General features: G+C 36.4%; 2 protein-coding genes across 22 annotated transcripts; both read right to left on the reverse strand.

The window, feature by feature from the left end:
• Positions 1-5094: 5094 nt before the first annotated feature.
• On the reverse strand, positions 5095-14968 carry LOC104231741 (serine/threonine-protein phosphatase 7 long form homolog). 20 transcript variants are annotated; one of them, XM_070155836.1, is made up of 11 exons: positions 14490-14968; positions 14275-14336; positions 14143-14177; positions 13050-13230; positions 12450-12520; positions 7007-7779; positions 6732-6917; positions 6235-6655; positions 5551-6159; positions 5381-5466; positions 5095-5301 (listed from the first exon to the last, which is right to left on the reverse strand). In XM_070155836.1, the coding sequence occupies exons 6-8, from the start codon at positions 7667-7669 to the stop codon at positions 6389-6391; spliced, it is 1116 nt and encodes a 371-aa protein (XP_070011937.1). In that variant the 5' UTR covers positions 7670-7779; positions 12450-12520; positions 13050-13230; positions 14143-14177; positions 14275-14336; positions 14490-14968; the 3' UTR covers positions 5095-5301; positions 5381-5466; positions 5551-6159; positions 6235-6388. The 20 variants fall into 20 exon arrangements, 10 of the variants coding, with proteins under 10 accessions (XP_070011937.1, XP_070011961.1, XP_070012006.1 ...); XM_070155860.1 differs by having other exon boundaries at positions 12450-12535; XM_070155905.1 differs by having other exon boundaries at positions 12450-12539.
• A 5095-nt stretch (positions 14969-20063) lies between these two features.
• LOC104231740 (pentatricopeptide repeat-containing protein At5g18950) lies at positions 20064-22916 on the reverse strand. Of its 2 annotated transcripts, none has more exons than XM_009784792.2 (2): positions 22662-22916; positions 20064-22038 (listed from the first exon to the last, which is right to left on the reverse strand). In XM_009784792.2, exon 2 carries the CDS (start codon positions 22030-22032, stop codon positions 20218-20220), a length of 1815 nt encoding a protein of 604 aa, XP_009783094.1. In that variant the 5' UTR covers positions 22033-22038; positions 22662-22916; the 3' UTR covers positions 20064-20217. The 2 variants fall into 2 exon arrangements, with proteins under 2 accessions (XP_009783094.1, XP_009783093.1); XM_009784791.2 differs by having other exon boundaries at positions 22653-22916.
• Between the last annotated feature and the right edge of the window lie 2471 nt (positions 22917-25387).

Consider the following 25387-nt stretch of genomic DNA (forward strand, 5'->3'; position numbering starts at 1 on the left):
GATAGGAAACACCCTCAAGGAACTGCTGAAGTAACTTTTTCGATTGCATCTACGAATATCCCGCCAAAACAAGGTAATGATCAAGCCAACAGTAGGTTGAGTAATACAAATGAACACTCATTTTTAGTGTGCTTTTGCTAAAAGCATGTGACTGAAGTATCTCAGCTTCTGGTTTCTATATAATAATAATAAAAAGATGCAAACATCACAGATATCAGAATTCTAAAGCAGAAATATACGCGCATGCATAACTTCTCTCTTCAAAACAGTACATACTTTGGAGTCCGAAACTTTTTTAATCATTTTTTGGACAAAAAACACTTTTGTACTACTTTAAAAAAAATTACATAAATAAGTAAAACGCAGTATTATACGGCGAATTACTTTAACGAAAATTTTGCCGTTAAAGTAATTCGCAGTATAGTACTGTGTTTTACTTAAAAAATTATATTTTTTGTAATTCGCAGTACTATACTGCGTTTTACTAAGATACATTTGTAAAACGCAGTATAATAATGCGTTTTACATTAAATAATTGCGTTGTACTCTGGTTTTTGCCCCTAGAGTATAATGAACTGACATAACAATAATTCAATACATAAAACGTAGTATTGTACTGCGTTTTACATAGAAAAATTCTACACACCAACGTCAGACTTGCCTTATTTAAAGGCGTTTCAATTTTTTAAAAAATCATTCAATACTTTATTTCAAACTTACGTTCATACTTCTCTCTTCTTCTTATCAATTATTTTTTTACAATGTCTGAAGTGGCAAAAATAAGGGTTTCACTATATTGGGGGGGGGGGTGAGGTTGTGTTGGAAAATAACTCTGTGAGGTATAGCTCACCTCCACAATGTCATGTTAAATTTCCGCTTACTATGGAGTACGATAAATTGGTATCGTTGTTACGTAAAAAAAATGAAAGAGAGTTTTGTTCGGTTAACCTTAAAATAACCGGTAGATTTCCGTATTTAGTGACTTCTCAGGGGTTTGCTTATTATTCTGAGTTTAACATCGAGGATGATGAAACTCTTAGAGATTTTTTGCTGATTCTGGATGAATATAGAGAATTTATTGTAATAAAATTATTGGAAATGTACGTCAAGGTGGAAGACGTTCCCAATAATGAGGGCGTGCATAGTAGGGATAACCCCCAGTCATCGGGTGGTTATTCTGGAGCAGTTTTTGCTGGACAGATTGGTAATGAAAGATCTTGCCTTGATTTAAACTTGTCACCACCGGTGAATGAGCAGCCACAAAATAATTTTTCGACTTTAGATAATCAACAAGACGACTGGTAAACTTCAATTTTACTACGCTTTAGCGATGTTTAATTTATGTTTTAATTGGATTTGTATTAACACTCATATTTTTCATAGGGGGTACCGTCCGGATATGAATTTTACAAGTTATGACCCTGCCCCTAGTTGGAATATGCGTAGTTCTGGAGTATTGGACCATGGTGGTCCATCTGGGAGTCATCACCAACAAGAAAATATCCATCATGAAACGTCAAGACAGTACGACTTGTAAGTAAAGTGATATAGCTATATCTAAAGTATTTATCTAGTTGGGTAACTTATCATTTTGTTCTTTATGTGCAGTGAAAACGAGCTTCTTGAAGCTCCTGACCTCACACAGTTGCCCATAGACGACGTATTTACTCGTGATTTGGCAGATGCGCAGAGTCAGGAAGATGATAGTGATTATGACAACAATGCGGATGAGTTTGGGAATGACACACCCTTCCATGATGAGGGTGATGAGGAGGAGGAAGTGAATGTTGAACCTGAGTTGACGAGGGAGCATGTTCCTCCACCTCCAGCTAGACCAAGAGTGTATGAGTCCCACGTGCCATTTCATGAGCGGAATATTCCCTACCTTGATAATTTGCCAAGAATGCCGAACGTGGATGCCCTCACAAGGGATGATGATGAATTTTGGTCAGCGATGTGGGATGAGTCTAGACCAGCTGTTCTGACAAAGGGCATGTATTTCCCCGATAAAGCTCGCCTAATTAGGGCTATAAAAATCTACAGTATAAGAGAGTGACGTGAGATGACGGTAAGTGAATCAACTAGGGAGAAATACAAGGTTGTATGCCGTAGAGACTTTATGGGTTGTCACTGGATGTTGCGTGCCACTAAGAAGAAATCAGGTTTGTGGAAAGTGGATAAATTTATTAGCGAGCACAGATGTGAAATGGACACATACAATGAGAATCACTTCAACTTGGATGTGGACTTGATTTCTCTTGTCTTAATTCCATATTTGGAAGTGTCCATTAGGTTCAAGATTAAAGAATGTATTACAGCCGTCCACCAGGAGTATGGTTGTACTATAACCAAAAGAAAGGCATATCTCGGTCGCAAACGTGCCTTTGAACTTATTTATGGCGACTGGGATAAGTCTTTATCAAATCTGCCCAGGTACATGGCTGCACTGCAACACTTTAACCCCGGGACTGTTGTTGAATGGAGGCATGAGCGGAGTCCGGACGGACCCGAATATATTTTCAACTATGTGTTCTGGTCATTTAAACCAGCAATTGATGGTTTTGTGCATTGTCGTCCTGTTATTTCCATAGACGATACTCATGTCTATGGAAAGTATGATATTAAGCTTTTGATTGCAGTTGCAGTAGATGCCAACGGGCAAATATTTCCACTAACTTTTGCCATATGTGCCAACGAAAGTGAAGAGACATGGACGCTTTTTTTGAACCACTTGAAGTAGCACGTTGTCAAACAGCGTTCAGGTATTTGCCTAATATCTGATTAGCATGGTGGTATTTTAAGTTCTGTACGTCACTTGCCTGAATGGCAGGAACCATATGCATACCACTGTTACTGTGTGCGTCACCTGAAGGCCAATTTCCAGAAGAAATATCCTGACTAGGCATTGCATGACTTAATGTGGCTGGCTGCAACTGAGCACCAACAGTGCAAATTCACGAGGCGCATGGAAGCGATCCGGCAGTTAGAACCACGAGCCTATACTTGGTTGATGGGGCATGAGCTTCACATGTGGACATTGCATGCTGATGGCGGCAGACGATGGGGAGCCCTCACTACAAACGTGTCGGAGTCATTCAACGGCTTGTTGAAGTCTGCCCGTGGACTGCCTGTCACTGCCATGGTCGGCATGACATTCAAACAGAGTGCAGAGAGGTTTGTTGAAAGGCATGCAGCTGCATCAGCATTGATGGACAGGGGTGTTCAATTTATGCCAATACCCATGAGAAGATTTGAAAGGTCCAGGAGGCGAGCATAGTGGCATTCATTTCTTCAGTACGATCATGAACGGGGTGTTTTTGAAGTTAAGACCGCTATCCGCGGACACCGTGGGAATAATCTACAGACGGTGAATGAAAATAGAAGGTTATGTTCATGTGGGAAATGGACCATCTACCACATGTCGTGCGCACATGCGTTGAAGTGCTTTCAACAAGTTGGATATGGGGCAATAAACTATATTGATAGGCAATATAGTGTTGCTGCATACATAGACACGTATAGTGGGAAGTTGTAGTCATTAGGTGCTGAGCATTATTGGCCGCCGGAACCTTTTAAGATGGTATGTAACAAGGACTATTTGCGCAAGCTGCAAGTGCAAAAGAGAACGCGTATACGGAACCAAATGGATGTTGGTGACACCGTTTATGCGCATAAATGTGGCATATGCTCGCAAACAGGACACGACCGTCGTAAATGTCCTTCAGGTGGTGTGCGTGGCGGTGGTAATCCGGCTCCTGGTGCAAGTTCGTCGAATGTACCCAACTATCAAGGATACCCCTAGTCTTTTATTTTGGTATTGTTTTTTGTAATACATGTTTTTACTTGTGTATGTTGCAATATATATCAAATAAAATTATGTTCCACAATTTGAAATGAGTGAAGAAAAAGCTGTTTAATTGTAGGAAATGTAATATGTAAAGCGTGGTTTGATAGTTTCATATAACAACACAAGCACATAAACTTAACTTGCACTTCAATTAAAATAAAGCATTACTACAGCACAAACACAAACATAACGGGCCAACATAATAAAAATACATGAAATATGAAAAATACACTAAACACATACAAGCAAATGTTTAGTCCCGGTTGTCATTTATTCTCCGCTCCAACCACTTAAATCATTCTGCCATTCTTTCTTTTTCTTCTTCTACCTCTTTCAGTTTCGCCTTCACCTCCGCAAGTTCCCATTTATATTTTTCTTTTCGTTCCTTTTGTGCTTTACAATTCCATTGTGCTTTCCATTTTTCTTCTCCCACCTCCTTCAGTTTCGCCCTCATTTCTACAATAATTCTATCGCTTTCTCTTTGTGTTTCCCGTTGGCATAAACACATATTATGAAGAAACTGCAGTTGTTCTCTGTAGCATTCCTGATAACATGGTTCATCAACCCATTCCTGAAAATCACAAATAGGTTCGCCGGAAACCTTGTATAACTGGTTCATACAGCACCAGTAGCGGCGTCCAACTTCACCATCGTCCCAACAATTTTGCATCGAGCATTCTTTTCCACAGTTGCACTTTGGTGCACGAAGAGGTTGAGCCATTTGATGAAATATTTGCTTTTTAGTAAAAAAAAAACACTTACTTTTAATGAAATATTTGCTTTTACTAATTTTTGAGCACACAAAATAACTATAATGATGCCGTTATTTATAGGCGAGACAAAATACATAAAACGTAGTATAGTACTATATTTTATGGAGTTGTCTTGTCGTTCTAAAAAAGATGAAAACCATGTGAAAAAAACTGGTTTATTGCAGAAAAATTTAACATAAAGCATAGTATAGTACTACGTTTTATGGAGTTGTCTTGTCGTTCTGAAAAAGATGAAAACCATGTGAAAAAGGCTGGTTTTAGTTATCCTTTGTGCAGTGATGGTTTTAGTTCTATTGTTTGTTTTTCTGTGTACTGCTATCCTCTGTGCAGTGATGGTTTTAGTTCTAGTATAGTACTACGTTTTGCAATGTTTGTGTTTCTTGTGTACCGTTTAAGTAAAACTGTTGTTCAAATGCAATTAAAATATAAATGTTGTTAAAAGATAATTGTTATCATTATATACATAATGCACTATTTACACAAACTAAAAACCTAAGTAAATCCGTGAGTCCCGCAGCCTGTGTGCTTTAGTGCTGCTGCTGGCCTGAGTCGCATCCCCTGTCGACCAGGTACACTATCTGGATCATCATCATCAAGTTGCCTCTTTATGTGAGGATGTGCAGCAGCATCGACACCACAACTGGAAGGATCGGAAGAATAGGTCGTCGGGCCGTCAGCAACCTACAAAACAAGTACTAAACTTAGCATGTGACAAAGTATATTTGTATTGTACGTGTTAAGTCAAAAAATATTTTCCCACCGTGGTCTCGTTGGCCTCCTGAATATACGCATCAGTGGTGTCTCATCAAAGCATGTAGTGGCCTCAAAGATGGGCTGGGACGATGCCTTCATAAGAAAGTTAAAAATTAATTAATGGCAGCTCATTAAGGAAAAAAAACAAATTGAAATTTTAAAGTAATACAAACATACCTACGCCTGTGATAGATCCGCATCAACCGCCGGGTATGAGGCATAACTCAACCTGCGCCTACCATCCACGTCCCGGGTGGGACGATCCTCAGCTGCGGTAGATGGGCATGCAAAGTACTGGTCTACATCCCCGTCAAATGTACACGTGATCGACAATGCTCCTGACGGGGTGACCTGCGATGCTGGCAGAGATAGCTGAAGGCTGTACGAAGGCATGCTGCTGGAAGGCTCATCTTCCCGAGGTATATAACCCAGCTGATCATCTCCAAATGCCACAACTCCAAAGTCCTCATCATGTCCCTCAACAGGTGGGTCGACAGGTGCCTCAACGCCCCCTTGCTGGGGACCACCTCCTCGCCGTCCCCCGCGACCCCGTGGAGCACCCCTACCTCGTGCCCTACCCCTACCTCGTGGGACACCCCTACCCCGATGGTAGTCCTCTGGCGCCGCATACTGAGCCTCGTGGTCCAACCTCACGGCATCTCTCGCCTGAAACAGGGTCCGACGAGCCAACTGTGCCACCCGCCGGCCATAGTTAACGACTGTAGGGATGTCAATATGCTGCTGCATCTCCTGTCCCAACTAGTAGAGGTGATGATGCCCAATAGCCTATGAAATATTTAAAATATTAATTAAATAACGCAATATCACAATTATACGATATTAATAAGCCAAAAAACATACCAGTGCCTCGTGTCTCCCGGCGTATGGACTGTAGCGCTCGCCAAGTTCCCGATAATCAGTCGGTGTGATGGCGGTACCATGATGCATACATATGAATAGTGGTCTCCTAGGTAAATGTAGGTGCTGGCGGAATACGATCAGCTCGGTGCTCCTTTTAAATAAGGACCTGCTGCTCTAGCCATCCCATATATATATCGTCCAGCCTGGCACGGTCATCTCGCTGATAGTGTATAGCCACCCATCCAGGATCCCTCGGTATAGGCTGGGGACGGTGAAACTGGCGAAGCACACGCTCTGTGGCATGATACTCAACCATATCGAAGAAGATCATCGGGACGGAGGTGCTCCAAAGCATTCGATCGACTGAGCAATAAAAGGGCAGCTGAGCTACCAACTCGTCGTTGTATGGCGTCCAGATGAACTGCCAAATAATAACATAAAAGTGAGTATGCGCAACACAACTCAATTTAAACAAGTAAGTGTAGGTACATATCTACCTGTCCGTCCACCAGCATATCTAGCACATCCCTGATAAGGGGGAGATTATGATGAGCATCGGTCCCTCGGTAGTTCCCACGCCGGAGAATCCACCTAGAAGCTAGAGGGAGAAACGGATAAGCCTCACCAGGCGCAAGTGCTGGTAGAGGTGGCTGCAACGGCATGATCCGCTGCCAGGCCCAAACCTAAGATAAAAGGTTGATGTAAAATTTATGAGTCATTTCGACCATATAGAATTCGGAGAAATGAACAGAGTATTCGAAAATGTTGTCACCTGTAGGAGGGGCAAAAAACCACATATGTCCACCGCTGGGCCCATGCTCATATACAGGTATGCGAGAACAGCAGCACCCCAACTGTACTGGGTTAAACCATCCAACTCCTGAAGATGATGGAGAAAGCGCATACTCACTTTACTCCCCGAAGTGTTCGGGATCAAGACACACCCGAAAAGCAGGAGCAGCGCCAACCGCGTGTACCTCTCAATATGGAGATTCTCCGTCTCGCCGGTAATGTCTGGGTGCAAAAACGCCATATCATCTCTGATGGCTGACAAAGCAACGCGACTGCCCCCAGCGTCACCTTGAGGTCTATAACCAGTAAAATGCATCATCATATCCAAAAATTGTGCACGCGTCATGGATCTAATGTACTGGGGCAGTGCTACGGCCTGTCCATCTGCGCGCAGCCCGTACAAAATCTGAACATCCTCCAGCGTGATAGTGGCCCCTCCAGTGGGCAAGTGAAAAGTGTGCGTCTCCGGTCGCCACCGCTCTACCAAGGCCGTGATGAGAGACCAATCAAGCTGCATCCGTCCAAGCTCAAAAATCGTATAGAAGCCCGTAGCCTGTAAGCGCGCGACTACGCGGGCATGGAAAGGATGCTCCCCGATGAACTCCCATAAATCGTCAGGTCTCCTGGGGCGGAGAGGCTGCATCGATAGCTGTCCCTCCCATACAAATGAGGACCTATGGTCGCCCTACAACACTAGTAGCTGATCCTCGGCAGGTCCGGGATGCGCAGGCGGAGGAAAGTCCATGTCGTCTACTATAATTTAAACAAAATTAATTGTGTGTGTTAGCTTAATAAATTAAATAATTAATTATGTTTAAAATTGGACTGAATAATTATGTATGGGTTCCAGGCTCGATATTTGAGGCCCGGTAGCACCGAGTTATCCTTAATTATTATGCGTGTTAATTTCAACATTTTTAGAATTGTGCCTGCTAGCTTAATAAATTAAATAATTAATTATGTTTAAAATTGGACTGATTAATTATGTATGGGTTCCAGGCTCGATATTTGAGGCCCGGTAGCACCGAGTTATCCTTAATTATTATTCGTGTCAATTTTAATATTTTTAGAATTGTGTGTGCTAGCTTAATAAATTAAATAATTAATTATGTTTACAATTGGACTGAATAATTATGTATGGGTTCCAGGCTCATTTTTTGAGGCCCGGTAGCACCGAGTTATCCTTAATTATTATGCGTGTCAATTTTAACATTTTTAGAATTGTGTGTGCTAGCTTAATAAATTAAATAATTAATTATGTTTACAATTGGACAGAATAATTATGTATGGGTTCCAGGCTCGATATTTGAGTTAATTTTACAACATATAGGAATTTGTTACTTTTGTAAGTTTATTGTTATAATTAAATAATTAATTTTGTAAAGTGTAATTGGATAGAGTTTGCAGTTACTACATACTTAAACTACATAGACTCTACGCTAAAAGGCTCTACATTTTACTACGCTAAAAGGCTCTATATTTTACAACACTAACAGGCTCTATATTTTACTACACTAAAAGGCTCTATATTTTACTACGCTAAAAGGCTATTTATTTTACTACGCTAAAAGGTCACTATTACATATAAAAACAACTAACATAAAATACAAATATGAACAACAAACAAAATAAATAATATTAATTTTTTAACAATACAAATAATTTATCAAATTTTAACAATTTTTTGTACCAAAGCTAATAAATCAATCCGGATATAAATAAGATACAAATTTAAACACAAACATAACACAAATTAACATGGAAACACATTAAACAATACAAATATGCATGTACTATACGAGTTTCGACATAAACAAAATTGAAATACCTCGATTTAAGTTTTTAAAATTTGATTGAAATCGAATTTTTGCACCCGAAAGAAGGAATCCAAAGCTTGTCTTGTATGTGGGACCTACACTCCTTGCTCTTTAGGTGACGGGTGGGGCCCAAAATTATTTTTTTTTGAAGTTTGAAGTTTGACGCGGGGGTGACCAGCAGAATCGAAGGTGTTGGTTTTCTTCGGTTCAGTGGTCCAAGGAAGAAGAAGGGGCTATATTTTATTGAAGCTGTTCGCAGTATTATACTGCGTTTTAAGTAAAACGCAGTATAATACTGCGAACATCTTTAATAAAATATAGCTGAGCTCAGCATCTTAGTAAAACGCAGTATAGTACTGCGAATTACAAAAAAAAATAATTTTTTAAGTAAAACGCAGTACTATACTGCGAATTACTTTAACGGCAAAATTTCCGTTAAAGTAATTCGCAGTATAATACTGCGTTTTACTCATTTATGTATTTTTTTTAAAGTAGTACAAAAGTATTTTTTGTCCCAAAAAAAATGATTAAAAAGGTTTCGGACTCACATAGGCCTAAAAAGTGAAATTAGACCAGCAAGCAGAAATGAGACAAGAAGGTAACAGGTAGCCCTTTGCATACTCATGCAACTTTTACAATTATATGACAGGACATGCTGTGAGGTCTATTGTTTTGAATACTTTGGCTCAGTGATGTCAAAGTTTAAAAGTACACCCATAAGCCGGGCCTCAGAAATGTACGTCGAACCCTCAGATAATTGCAACAACCAAAATATCTAATACAGATATCTGAACTTTGACACAGAGAAGTACCAATCATCACTTACCAAGTCATTTGCAGAACAGCATCTATTAGTCAAAACTAGACAGTGATGGCCTGTGCCAGCACAGGCCCAATAATATAAACTCTGGAACTTTTATTTTTGAATAAATCTCTTTTAACATAAAATTGCATATAATAAGAATTGATGCAAGTAAATAACTATCAAATTGGATAAATAGGACATTGCATATTAACTATTGGACGTTATTTATTTACATACATAGAGGAACAAAAATATCCCTTCTTGAATGTTGCCTTGCAAGGTGACATATTCTTTAAATTCATGGATAATATTTACATATTGACTAAAAGTGATACATTTACAATGTTGTAATTAGTCTTCTTCGCAGTCCTTAATATATATAATGGCACCTATAGAAGCAGAAAGCGATGATCAGATGTCAATATTCAATATAAGGGGACTAATTTATTTCCCAGGTAAATGAAAAAAGAAAGCAGAAGAAAAGGAAAAAAAGGGACTATCATTGATTTAGAAAACCATTCAAAAGAGTTTGAGGTATGTGCAACGTAACCCACTACCTCAAAAGGAGAAGAATGAACGAACATATAAATAGAACAAAGGGTGCAAGGATACATAAGTGCCCTCTAACATTTTATTTTTTTCTTGAGAAGAGAAGTGCCCTCTAACATTAACAAAAGAAAAATAAACATGATGGATCTTGAAGGAGGACGGTACACTTCAATTTTTTCTTACTTGTAATTCGTGATAAAAATCATAAAGTGGTTCATTTATAAACACGTGTTTATTTAAAAAGTCATATATATGAATAAAAATTAGTCTTGAATTATAATAATAATAATAATAAAAGAATAATGAGACAGAAAATTATTTTCGCGTGAATTTAGAAGGTATTTTGGCTCAGATGGAGTCAGCAAATGGATAGTTTTTTAAATTTGGAATGGATAGTTTTTTTAATTTTAAAATTGAAGAACCTGTAGCAACTAAGGGCAAATATACCAAAAAGCACCTAAACCAAGAAGATTAATTTTAACCATAGCATGCTAGTACAGTGGGACGAGTCACACCATAAGTACTATCAAATATGAAAGTTGCTATTTTAAAGTGCAGCATTTTTCATGAAAAGTTCAAAAAAAGCTCAGCAAGACAATTCAGCAAATTACTTTTGCTCAAGGCAACAATAGCATTGGCAGTTGCTTAAAGTGTGATTGGAACCTTTAAAAATACTGAACATTGTACTTACAAGTTCCTGCTAACTATCCATACACTTATTTGCTTAGGTTCTTCATTAAAAAGGTCAACAAAATATCGTGCCCAGAAATATTATAATCACTAAAAGATGGAGCATTTTATAATACATAGTAGAAGGTTGTGTTAGAAAATAAAATCAAATGAAGCATTATAACTTTATCAATACAAAATGTCCGTGTAGCTCAATTTCTAACATGTGGAAGGTCCCTATCTGCCGTATAATATATGCACATTCTACTACAACATCAAAGCAATTTAGCCCAACTTTGAAGTTAAAATTTCTAAACTAACATGCTACCACTGTACTCACTTTGAGCTTATAAAACTCTTAACAAGTTAAGGAAATAATAGAGGAAAAAGTTTGTTCATGCTTTGCTTAAACTAAAATATAGGAAGGAAAAAAATCGTAATAGAAGTAATAACTATTAATTTTAAGAAGTTCTATCATACTTTTTTAAACCACAACATGAGAAAAAGAAAATCACAAGTTCGAAATCAGAACTCTTATTATATCAACTCAAATAATTCTATATACAGTCATAATTAGCTTAAATGACCACAACCTTTCATGGCTTAAAGGTAAAAGAGAGTGAACAAAAAGATTAAAGTTTGAGGAATCATCTTTTTTATTTTTTCCTTCTTAGTTTTGTTCTCTCAATCACTAAATAAATCACTAATTCTCAAAAGAACTAAAGTTTTCTTTATTATTCAGATTCAGAATTCCAAAACATAGAAAGTTAGCTTTTATAATCTTCCTTCTAATATTTTTTCTTTCCTCTTTGACTTCAAAAATGGTAGCAAGCATTAGTAAGTACTGAGACAGAAAAGATAACTTTGGCTAACTTAGTACACTAATCCAGCCTTACCTATTTATCAAAATCACAATTTTAAGTCGTCCCCTGATTTAAAAAACTCGGTAAATTGAAATTTAGCATGGTAGAAAAATCTCCAGTATTTATAAGTAAATTTTGACTGCTATAGAATGACACATTTGAAGTCCAAAAGGCAAGCATTCTTTAAAGATCAATGGGTTTTAAACATTTTAATTTTATTTAACACTACTCTCAGCGCACATTACTTTTATAACTCGGTATTTTGGCAAAAACTAATTGTATTGCTAATAATTCACAGTAAATTACTTATGGTGTCGATATCTTGCTACTAACTCTTTATGGCTAATGCTATATGAAGTTAGCCAATTGTGACCCATAAAATCTCTTAGAGAACATGCTATGACTCATAAACTTGCTTTACTCAACGAGCTTCTCATTGCTTTGGTTACAAAATTTTCTTGGTGCATGACTTCGTACTTTTTTTTTTTTCTCTTAGCAAGTACATCTCGAGGTACTTCTTTATTGATTTTCCCATTGGTAGCTTATCATCTTTGTCATGTATATCCATGAAAAATTCGACCTAGATAGTAAGCTGAAGTAGTTGAGAGCTGCAGGAGTTTGTTAACATTCCCAAAGAGTAATTTTCTAGCATTGTTATACGCTATACAAGATAAAAGAGTTTTAGGGATGGATTTACAAAAAAAAAAAAAAATTAAGTACCGGTTGAATGACTTGATGCGAGAGCAGCATGAGGAGATGTCACTTTCAGGAGGCTCCATTGGGATTCTTACCTGTTTGATGAAATTCTTGCTTTCAAACAAAGACATTAGATGATATCTAACAAACAATAAAGTATTGATTCCTCTAAGGATTGTAAAAGAAAGTCATAAAAATTTAGCAAATCAGACATGATTGTATATAGTTAACTCAAGGAGCTTCTTCGAGAACAAAGAGGACCAAGAATATCTTTGAAGTATCTGAAAGTCTTTATACTGGATTCAAATTTTCAGTTTCCACTTTAAATTGATTCGTGAAGATCAGTTTCTTTCATTCGTGAATAAGAAATGAAAGGCTAAAAGCCAAATAATTACAACCAAAATTCCTCAAGTCTCTCTCTATAATTATATCTCACATCCTCTGGCTGATAAAATTACAGGCGCTAAAAGTGTCAGACATTCCTTGATAATTTCCTATTTTCTCTCTTACCTTCAGAGGATGGAAAAGACCAGGGATGCATAAAAAATTAAATGTGGTCGTTGGCTGAACCAGTATTATACCAACATATAGAAATAATAGTAAAAAGCAATTAGCAGCACATACCTTTACTGCACACCAAATGACTCGAACAGCAAAGCAAAGAGGCTAAAGCTTTCTTCCCGATTATCTAGAGAGACATGTCCATTGAGCAATCAATCTTGGTCCTTTCTGACTTTTTCCGCTGCACAATGTTTCTCACAAATTGAACAACACTCCAACTTACTCTATAGCAGCAAAAACAAACCTACAAAATCAACTAAGCTAAAATCAAAGTAAGTAAAACTTAGATTGAGCACAGAGAGATGAAATCTCATATCTACGATGAAAGAGAGAGGAGCAAACTTAGGAAGGCGATAAGAATGAGGAGACTGTGCGGTGGGTGCAGGAGTAGAAGCCACGTAGGTATTCTTCATATGCGAACTAAAAATCAGCTTCTTTATAATAAAAATTTTCAAATTAAAAACGACAGAGCTTCTGAAGATGAAAAGCTTTGATCAACCACCTACTTCAAATCAATGCTAACATGTGTCTAAATGCGATATAGGATCAGTAAATTACTAAAGATCCATTAAAACATTGAAACAAATTATCAACTTTCTCATACTATCAGTAGATACAACCATTGATGGCAACGCCATAATATTGTCGTCCTACACCCCCTCCCACAATAATGAAAATGCGAATTTATGTTGTCAAATTTTCAGCTATAACCTACAGCAGTACATAAATCAAATAAATAACTTTGTGTGTTGCTAGTCAGATTCGATAAATGATTTTAAAAGATTGACTCGTCAAGAAGTTGGGACTCTATAGAATACTTAGAGCCCAATTGACTATACTTTCCGCTTAATGATTTCTGACATGAATTTGAACTACTTCAGGGGTAGAATTTGAATTAATGATAGCCTTTGAATTTAGCAGTCCTTATATATCGTATTAACAATCAAAAAAATGTCGAAGAAAAAATCTCTATTTGATAAGCCTTCTTCCTAAACCTATGAATTTAATAGGACCACCCCCAAGAACAAAAGACCCGGAGACAGAGTTAAAACTTATAGCAGCAATGAGCGGGAGCAAAATCTAAGTACAAAAGAGAAAAAATTTATCACATCGTTGAAGTTTTATATCTGTTGAAATAAAGGCAGCAAATGCTTACAGGCTACAGCAAACAGTAATCCTCCTTTCAAAATCCTATGCAGAACGAAGACCAAGAATGAGAAATTGATGATAGGGGTAGGGTTACCGCATAAAAAGAAAAATAAACAGGAATCAAACTGAAGAAGACTACCTGAGTTAAAACCTAATAATTGAAGCCTTTCTGCAGATGGTGCAAAAACTTGAATCTCGTTCCTGTTATTCAGACACAGATAAACAAAATCAGTAATAGTTTACCGTGAGAGAGCCATGAAAGAGCAGAAGAGGGGAGATGAAATTGAAGAAAGGAACATTAGAAGAGAACTAAAGAAGATAAAGAACTCCAGACTAAGCAATGTGAGGTTTTACCCAAAATTTTCTTCTTCTTAATTAGGCTTATCAACCAGATCAGTGTCAGTATCGGACTGAGATAGAGAAGCATTTAGGCTTTACAAAAGAGAAGATCAACAATGGGAAATTGTTGCAAGTGGATGAAGCTTCTAATGGGGGGGAAAGAGAGATAAAGCGAGATACAATGAAGTTTGAGGTTGAAGATGAATGGATTCTACAGCCATTGGATAGCAAAACTAAAAAGGACGGGGAAAACCCAAAAAGAAAAGAATTAAGAAAAAAGAAGAAGATATGTGCAGAATTAGTTGAAGAAGAAAAATACATGCAGCAAGAACACAAACAGATCTGGAGAGCAAGAACACAAATAGGAAGAAGACGGTGGAAACAAAAGGTGTACTCTCTAAATTGTAAGTACCAAAAAAAATATAGGAAAAAGTTAAGTTGTCAAACAGCTGTAATGATATCAAATACACGTAAAGGTATTGGAAAAAGTGAAGTTGTCAGACAGCTATAATGAAATCAAATACATGTAGGGAAATATTTCAGCGACACGTATATAAGGAGATATTTGAAAAGACTAAAATGCCCTCAAATAAAAGTTACTAATGACCTTAAGCAGCCATGTCGAAAAACTTGTTCTTCTATAATATAGAAAAGACGTACAACAACTTCACATGAACTACAGAGGGCACAGAAAACCAACAGAGTGTCTCTGTGACTTGAAATTTTCAACTTAATCATATTTGCTAAAAGGCCTTTTTTAAGAAAAGAACTAATGGGAGAACTTAAAATTGAAGTTCTTAAGAAAAGTATCTAGAATCTAAACTTAGAAATATAAATTAGTGAACTTTATAAATGAATAAGTGCATTACAACGACAACAACAGATCCAGCCTAATCTCACAAGTGGGGTCTGCGGAGGGCAGTGCGTATGCAAACCTTACCCCTACCTGATAAAAATAAGTGCATTGAATTTGCAAAAGAATAAACTACATCACCAATCTAATTTAAAAAAAATTCTGCCTCCAGTCAACGTTCCTTATCGCCAGCTCCCCACTTCTGAGTTCCATAGGCTGCCAGCTGCAGTTTTTCCCATCAAATTTGTAGGCTTTTACTTCTTTTAATTGACTATGCAAATGCTTGCTTCCATGACAAGTAGAATGACCCAAATTCTTTATATACATTAATAGATTGAAGTCGATTAGTGGGATTTTACTGGGTATGTTGTTGTTGACATTAATCTATTGAAGAAACATGTAATCATTTCGACAGTTGAGAATAGGTTGAGTCTCCTAGGATGACAACTCCATAGCAAAGCATCCACAAACATCGGGCACTCCCCAGCCGACTCTATATCTACATCTAAAACATTCGTAATAGTAAAAATGAAGGGATACTTGAGACCAAGGGATCGAGTTAGATAGAAATTTCCTCAACTTGCAAAACCACACAGCATTTAAATAGTAGTCGTAGCAATCCAGAAGGAGTTTTGAGTGCTTCAATTGGCTTGACTCTTTTGCGATTTTCATTTCAGGAAGTTGATATATATTATATACTAGTGATTCCAATTTTGGAGCATCAATCTCCCACATGCCCCCATGAGAAATAATCATCAAGTCCTTTAGTGATTCACTCCCGCGAATGTTAAACCTTTCCAACCCTACTATAGAAACGTGAACCAGTTTCAAACTCTCAAGGAACTGAGAACTAGAGATAAGGCGCTCGAGAAATCCATCAGATTTCCTGACATATGATACCTTTTAAAGACTTGAGATACTGACATTCAACAATATCCGACATAAGAGAATATTCTGAAATACTAGAATAAAACAAGTGTTCAAGAGTTGGTGCTTGAATTTTAAAACACTGGTTTCTCTTTTTCCTAAGAGAAACTGACTTGATGTTTTGAAGATTCAGCAGCTCAATCCTTTCCAACCCAAAACAATACTCAATGATGAAATCAACAATCAAGGGGCACTTACTAAGTAGAGTCTGAAGCATGTTTTCGTCTAAATGGACAACAAGTAAAGAAAGCTTTCTCAAAGAATTGCAATTCGTCGCACCATTAGATAATGAAACACCCACCTGATCACAACCCCCTAAGAACCAATTGTCATAAAGATTTTGCCACCAAGATTGTGAAAATAAGCAAGGGATATGATGAAAAAGTATCTCTATACACCAGATGTCCTACACAATTGCAAGCCACTTATCAATCAGCGGAAAACCTTCACGAGAATCAGAGTATGAAAAGTTCCAAATTTCAAACTTGTCACATGGATATTTCTCTCTCTATATATATATATCACTCCAGGATTGTATCCACTATTTTCATGTGACTGCCAAAATAAACGAATTACAAGTTGCGAAGAGTGGAACAGGCTTGCAGTAATGTTTTGGAGAGAATACTCATCAACTTTTATGGCTCTTGCCCTCCCCATGGTTTATGATTCAATTTCTCCAACAAAACCCGTGTCGGGATTTAGTGATAAGTCAGTCACAATCAAAAAAGAAGGGAAAGTTAATGTAATACTTGAGAAAATGACAAAAACTCCCGCAACTGAAAATACCATATATTCCATTATAATTAGCCGCAGCAGTAACTTCAAGAGATGCTTTACCTATGAAAATGTGATTATTCCTTTCCCACCACAAATTCGAGTTTAAATCGCATTAAGTTACTAAAAGACACCGCTTGTATCTTCCTGAGCACGTCATTTCACCTATATCCTCTCCTCTAGAAGTCATTCCATCTTTTTTTTTTTTTTTTTTTTTTTTGCAGCTTCCTCTATCTCTAGTCACTCTGCTCTATACTCTATAGTTGTGAATATTTATATCCTGCAATATTTCAAATACATAGTTTCGCAAATGGCATACAAAATCTCACATATTATAAAACATAAGCCATCTAAGAAGATGACATCTTTATAACAGGGAGAAGCAGGACCAGGTTCGACAAATATTTTGGAGAACATAACACACCCTAAAACCCATATGAGCTGTGCTCACTTGACAGGAGCAAATATTCAATATGTTAAAAGTTGGAAAAATGTCAGCATCGTGTACTTTTGTTTCTCCTTTTTCCTTTTTTCGTTTTTCATTTCTACATTTTGCCAAATTAATTTCAATTCCAACAACTTGAGCTACCTATGAGTAGTGAATAAAGGAGCATGAAATTACTCAACTTTGTTTATGAGCAATTCATATCCAGTGAAGAACAATTAGCAGATAACGGAAGTTTTGTTCGTGTCCTGCATCTTTTCCCTGTTTAAATACTTTTAGGGAGGGGAAGGAGGGAGATAGAAAGCAAGAGGTACCTGTATATGTCCTCGTCTGCACCAACGATGATCATATTCAACTCAGTTTATCAAAGGAAACACCTCCCCCAAAGTAAGATAAAGTAAAACAAATTATTATTCGAATGCAGAAAGAATTCTGATACTTCATTTAATATACTAAAATAAAGACTAAATATGACCAAAGATCTCAGATACGTAATTTCAAAGATAAAATTATTGGCAGAAGCCAAGCAGTAATTACTTTAACTTCATAATTGCTCTATGCATGAGACAGGTAAGGCCTTTTCGCAATTTATAAATGCACTGCTAGAATGCGGTTTTTGTTCGGTGTATCCTTGTTTTTGCAACCTCAGTTACCTCATATGAGCTTTCTACCTCAGCCTACGAAAATTTCATCATGCCACTGCTTTGTGTGTCACCAAAGATGAAAAATTCTACTGGTTTATACAAATCTTTCATGGAATTAATGCACAACACCTAAAATATTTATTACCTCTTACCTTGATACATAGAATATGAATATCTTTCATGGCAGTAATGCATAACACTTTAGATATCTATCACTTCTTTTAAGAGTATAGATGGCTTCTTACTAGTTAATTTCCCTAAAATTCAGTAAAAAATGGTGGTCAGTAATGTTTTACTTTCAGAATTCTGATAAGGAATAATGTATTTTCCTTGCATAGAACTACGCTTAAACATATTGCTGAACAAATTATAACCAATTAGAACGCCATAAGGTAAAACAGATTATGTCTATAAAGAAAAAATAATGGCTATGACAAATATAGTTGGTAGTTATATCCTTTCATGTACCTATGAGCTCATTCAGCACTAATATTTAATGCCAGGAAATACACGAGTAGGACAATTCGACAGTACACAACTTTCTGCACTCATAGAAGAGGGCAATATAAGAAGGAAATTATCTAGCAGCCTTAGCGTGTTTACTCTGAAAAACTCTAGATTCAACAAAGCACAATCCTTAGATGATTTTCTAACTCCGTCATCTGTAGATTTACATTAAGAAAATAAAAAATAAAAAGCATAGTAGAAGTGTAGAACAAATATAAGCAAACAAATGAATAATCCCAATTAACTGCCAACTGGGATAACTCTATTTCAATTCTATAAGAATAGCTGGCTTTTCTTTCTTATTTACATGACATCAGAATAGCGGCAGTCCAAATGATAGATGGTAGAATCAAGTTGAATATGTGGGTATTTGAAAATCATCCGATTCGATTGTCAAATCTACTGCACATCACTATAAAACTCCTATCAGCAATTTCATTATTCTTTTTCCACACAGTTATGGACAAATCCATCAAACTAAAGGTTGGATTTAACCAGCAAAGACCCAGATCCAAATTAAGTAACAAAAGCTATTCCACTTTAGAGAACTTTCACAAGAAAGCTACAACAAACACTCGTCAACCCAACTGAACATGATAAACAAAAATAATACAGACGGGTTGAGCTCACCGGAAACCAGAACAAAGAGCCATAATCTCCATCATTGATTGCCAATGCAGCCCATTTAACAGACACATCAGCAGTAATGGGCAATGGAAATGAGAATGGAGCCAGTCAGCAGGCAACAGAAGAGGACGTTCGAGGAAGAGCTCAAGTTGAAGGGCTCTATTCTCATCTCCACTTCCTTCTTATCTCTATCATTTTGCCTATTCCTCTTCCTTTTGGTTGCTACCTGCACTTGATTCTCGCTAAATCCAAATGATTGCAGAGACGAAGAAAACAGAGATGACGGTGAAGGGGAAAGATCCAGAAGGAGCATGAGAAGATGATAAGACTGGCGAACATGGAAAAATTAGTAGCTGGTTGAAAGACACGTCAAAGCAATTATCGAAAGACTAAAATGTCTTCAACTATGATTTTACTGCCATGAAGCAGCCAGGTCGATACCCATGGCTCTTCTATGTAATAGAAAAATATAGAAAAGTAGGCAGCATTATCAGTAAGATACAATTTATTATGCCTTTTGGAATCATGTACATGTAGAACAAAAGCTGAGTTCTATCAGAGGAAGCTCATTAGGAGCATTCATCATAAAATTTATTGTAAGTGGTAAAAGAAGTACAGCACGGGATGTGTGGTAGGCGCACCTCACGAATTTGAACCGTATCAATAACGGAAGATTGGTGGTATTTAAGTGGGAGGAGGGTAGGGGCAGATCGGCACTGCCTCCAGTTTCGAACATGTTTACTGACCGGGGCTAGGCCAGCTAACCCCGGGAATTTCTCAACCAAAAAAAAAAAAGAAATTGAAGAAGAAGCTTCAGCCAACGTCACATATCAATAAAACTAACAAATTACAACATAAAGTTATAGTATAAAGTATGGAAATTGCATGATCAAGGTGTATAAAGCAAAAAATCATCTCTTCCCATTTGTCCTTAGACAAGATAAAGGTGCTACAATCTGTAATACATCAACCACCTTGAATTGCACAGATAATATTTCCCATTTGCATCTCAATGTGGTGGGAGTTATCTTTGCAAAGTTTATTTACTAGAGAACGGAAAATACTTTCTCTAACAGCATAACCTAACCTAAGCATGTAATCTAAAATGAATAAAGAGTTATCCAACTTATCTGCTTGAGAAAGATGATAAATCAGTTTCTCAAAAGTTTTTCTCCTTGGTCTGAGCCTACCCTTCAGCATACTGCTCAGCCAATCTACCCCCTCTGTTACATATCCTTGCTTGATCAATCCGAGTATAATAGAATCCTGAGACGATGTTGCAGGTTTAACACCTCTATAGTGCATATCATTCCACAATGATTTCGCTTCCTCAACATGGCCGACCTCACAAAGTTTCTCAATTAACACTGTATAAGAAGCGGGTGATGGTTGCAACCCCTGCTTTAGAAGTTCATATAAAAATTGAAGCCCTTCAGCTATCTTCTCATTCTTGCAGAAACCCTGAATTAGAGAATTGTATGTGATCACATCATGGAGAAGACCTTTCTCAGCCATTTCAGCGAACAAGTTCTGAGCTTCTTCTACTCTTCCATAAAGACACAGCCCATAAATCATGGTGTTATATGTCACTGTGGTCTCTCCATATCCTTTATCACGCATTTGCTTATAAAGACTTTCAGCTTCACTTAGATGGTTAGTTGTTAAATACCCATGGATCAGTGTGTTATATGTATACTCATTAGGATTGAATCCCTTTTGAATCATCTCAAACCATAATTTACGGGCGTCTCCAAGCAATTTCATTTTACAGAGACCATTAATCATTGTTGTATACATAACGATATCAGGAGCATAGCCTCTATTCTTTAGATCATTAAATATCCGAAAAGCTTCACGCCTCTTTCTCGTTTCACATAGTCCCTGAATAACTTGTTGATAAGTGAATATATCGGGAGAACAATTAGTTGCAATCATTGCGTGGAGAAGAGCTGACAGTCTAAAGTAATCTCCGCTCTTGCATGATTCATAAATCAGTTTATTAAAAGCAACATTACTAGGGGCATGCCCAGATTCCAAGACCTGTCGAAGAAGTTGATGACCTTTTGGAACATTGTTCTCCATACAAAAAGCTTGAATCAAGTACCCAATCGTATCAACATCTGCTACAACACCGAGATCTGTCATATCCTCATACAATTTCCAGACAATGTCAGTTCTTCCAGCTCGAATACAATCTGAAAGGGCTGAATTCCAAATTTTCAATGACGGGCAGTGGCCAACACATCTCAATTCAGTAAACACATCGAGGGCGTCCTCAATCAATTCATTTGCACAAAGACACTCAATGTAGGCCTCCAAACAACTAGGTTGAAGTACAAAGTTCATACTTTGTCGAAGACATTTAGCAGCACTGGCAGCCTTAGCTTGTACAAGCCCACTAAATATTACTTCGTCCGAGAACTGATCCCTTGAAAATTCATTTTGAGAACTAAGCCAATAATAAAACCGAAGTGACAACAGAGCATTCTTTTGTGCCTTCACAACCTCCGTATAGAATCTTGGATCAGTAAAATTAACAGTGGGAAAATCGGATAACAATGTTTGTTCCCATCTTGGCCGTGTCCGGATGACTTTGCACACATCTTTAGCTATCTCAACAAAGCTCTGTTGCGCACTTTGATGATTCTCTGAACTTGATTGATCTGGGTTTTGCGCAGCAACTTCACCTTCAATCCCGCTATTAGTTCCAGCAATACTAAGGTTACGGATTGGGGAATTGCGGGTGCACAAGCTTGTGATAAAAAATGGAGGTCTGGCCATTCAAATCTGCAGATTGTTTAATAAAATTCAAATGAGTATCCAGAAATAATCAAATATTCAGCTAAAATACATGATTTTACATGTAATGCCTCTTCGTATGCACATTTAACCACATACGAATAGCAACATGAGATATAAATGCAAGAAAGAACTTCAAACCAGAAAATTCTTCAAAAAAATTCAAAAGGATACCCAGATATTCCAGCAAAATTTCAGTTAAATACATGAATTTACAAACCTCTTCATAAACACAATTAAACATATATGAATCGCAACATGAGATATAAATGCATCAAAGAATTTAAAAATCCGCAGTCTCAAAAATGCCAACAAAACCTCATCTTGAACACATGAATTTCACATAAAAGGCCTCTTCATATACACATTTATGCATATACGAATAGCACTATGAGATATAAAATGTACAGAAGATCACACTTTTAATGAAAATTTTACCAAGGCAGTCTTCAACAAATTCAAACGGGCATCCAAATAAAATTTCCAGCAAAAAATTAGCTTGAATACATAAGAGGCCTCTTTAATATACATATTAGTGCATATATGAAGAAAAAAAAACAATATGAGATATAAATGCAAAAAAAGATTACACTTTTACTTACAAAAATTACCCTTTTAGCTTTAGAAGAATTGAAAGTTAGCGTCCTGATCCTTCAAGACCCATTTTGAAATTCTTTATAACTCTGTATTGGAACCAAAGTATAGCCAAGGCAGTAGAATCCCGAGATGACGACTGCTATAGAGTAAATTTGAAAGAAAAATGCTTTAGGGATTCGAGAAAATAGCAAAACTGCGAGAAATCTTCTTGATTGGTGAGAATGGAAGGCGGGTTTGTGAAGCTACAAATGAAATCTGAGGAATAGAGGAAGAAGACGAGGACGACTATGATCTATTGGGCCTTTTCTTTTCTCTTGTTATCATTGGGCCTTGCAGAATCTTTTAGTAAAAATTGCACAGCACTTCCTGTTTGATCGCCCCATTTAACCTATACCCAAATTTTTAAAAGTTTTAATTTATATTCACTTTTTAAACAACTACAGACTCCTTTCTCCTCCTCATTGTCTTCCTTCGTTTTCTTCTTCTTCTTTTCTTCTTTTCTATGATTGCCATAAGTATATTTATCAGATTATTTAAAAATAAATTATAAATAATTACGTAAGTTAGTAGACAATAATTTATGAATATTTCCATGTAATTCTGTTCTTTTCACGTTTATTGTTTTCAAAATTTATGATTTAGATACTATTGGAAATCTGATTATTTTATAGTAGTAATACATTATGAAAGAATAAGGTGATTATTTATCTAGTATGTTAGAAAACTTTTTCCAAAACTTCAGCTTATAATTTATATAGTGCTAAAATTTTTACAAATGAACTAAATAACTTCAGCATCTTCTGCAAAAAGCTTTATGACAAAACTAATGAATCTAGGACAAAAAAACTTCAGCTTATTTAGTGCTGAAGTTTTTACAAATGAACTAAATAACTTCAGCATCTTATCTAGGACAAAAAAAACTTTAGCGTATTGCCTTTGCTACTTCAGGCCCGTCTACTAGAATGCTGAAGTTTTGCGTGATTGTCTTTGCTACTTCAGCCCCGTATGCTGAAGTTACGTGAAAAAGTGAGTACGCTTGCAAGTTTTTTTGCAAAGCGGGCACAAGTTAAAACGTGACCTAAAAGCGGGTATAGATGCAAATCCCTCAATCTTTTAGATGGGCTTCACACCTAAGATAGGGAGAAATTCAAAAATAGCCAGATTTACAAGTGGGTGTCATTCAAAAATAGCCACAGTTTCAAAAGTAATCAAAATTTAATCACTTTTCATGTAAAGATAAATCTGAACGAAAATACTATTCAAAATTCGAAAAAATATTATACTGGAGTTCCAGGATACGTATACTGGAACTCTAGCATATTAATATACTGGAGTTCCAGGATAAGTATACTGGAACTCTAGCATATTAATATACTGGAATTCCAGTATATTATACTGGAACTTTCCGTGTGTTGGAGATCCAGCATAATATGCTGGAAGTTCATACACAGGTGCACCGATCTCCAGTATATTATGTTGGAACTTTCCATGTTGCAACAAAATAGTGGCTATTTTTCTAAGACTTTGCAAACACTAACTATTTTTAAATGATCAGTACGAAAACTGGCTAGCTTGTGCTATTTTAACCTAAGAATATGTCAGAAAGATTTTTACATTAAAACTTATTTACGCTCAATTATATAATTTACTAATTATATACAAAATAATATCTTAGAATCTAACATGTCCTATTTTCTCTCCCTCTTCTTCCCCATCCAACCTAGGAAATTGGTAAGTAGAACAACTTTAGTTTCCAAAAAGAAGCATATGGTTAAACAAGGAGCGTCTACAGAGAATAAAGCAATTTGTGAGCAGAAAAAAGATTGTGGTCGGAAATTGTCTAATTTGGCTTTTATCCAATATGTTTGCTCGTTAAGGAAAGTTTCTTTTTTAATTGATATTACTAAACTCCATTGACGACTATTAAAAAATTTCGAAGCTTTAAATTCGAAAATCGAATTTTGAAAAATTACTGTTTGCATGGATTAGGTGTTGTTGCAAATAATTGGGAATATTCTCTAGAGTTTATATCTCAATTTTGATAAGATTTGGTGAAGATTCGAGGTGATTTTGGTTGGAATTTCAAATTGAAACTCGAAAAAGAAGACATAAACAAATTGTATATATTTTGTATGTCAGGTGTAGAAATGACGTACAAAATATATACAACTAACATAGTTGTATATAAATACTATGTACATTGTAGTTGTGACCGGAATTTATGCAAAAAAAAAAAAAAATTATTTAAAATGTAGATATATTGTAGATTTTGACCGAATTTGCATATAATTTATAAAAAAAATTAGTTACTTTTCGTAAATAGGAAACTTAGACAAAACTGGGTAAATAAATTTAAAATATCGTATATATGTGAAAAAGTCCCGTTGAAATAGCATGGACTAGCCAGTTTTTGGAATGGTAGTTAAAAATTAGCCTACATTTGTAAAGTAATTGAAAATTACCATAAAAATGACACAAGATAGCCTCTCTAAAGGGCTGCTATTTAAGAATTAGTCAGTGCATCCTAAATTTTAGTTTTCTAGTACAAAATTTTTGAATAAAAATGTCCTGAAAATCTCTAAACAGCATCCATGAGAATGATTATTTGTGCACTTGCCCAAAAAATAGCCCCTTAGCTGAAACACGGAAAAAATCTAGCATAATATATTGAATTATAAAATTCATGCGTATAAACTTTCAATACATTGTGCTGGAGTTCAAACTCAAAAACACCTTGTAT

This window comes from Nicotiana sylvestris, chromosome 1 (genome assembly GCF_000393655.2).
Source record: "Nicotiana sylvestris chromosome 1, ASM39365v2, whole genome shotgun sequence".
Lineage (NCBI taxonomy): Eukaryota > Viridiplantae > Streptophyta > Magnoliopsida > Solanales > Solanaceae > Nicotiana > Nicotiana sylvestris.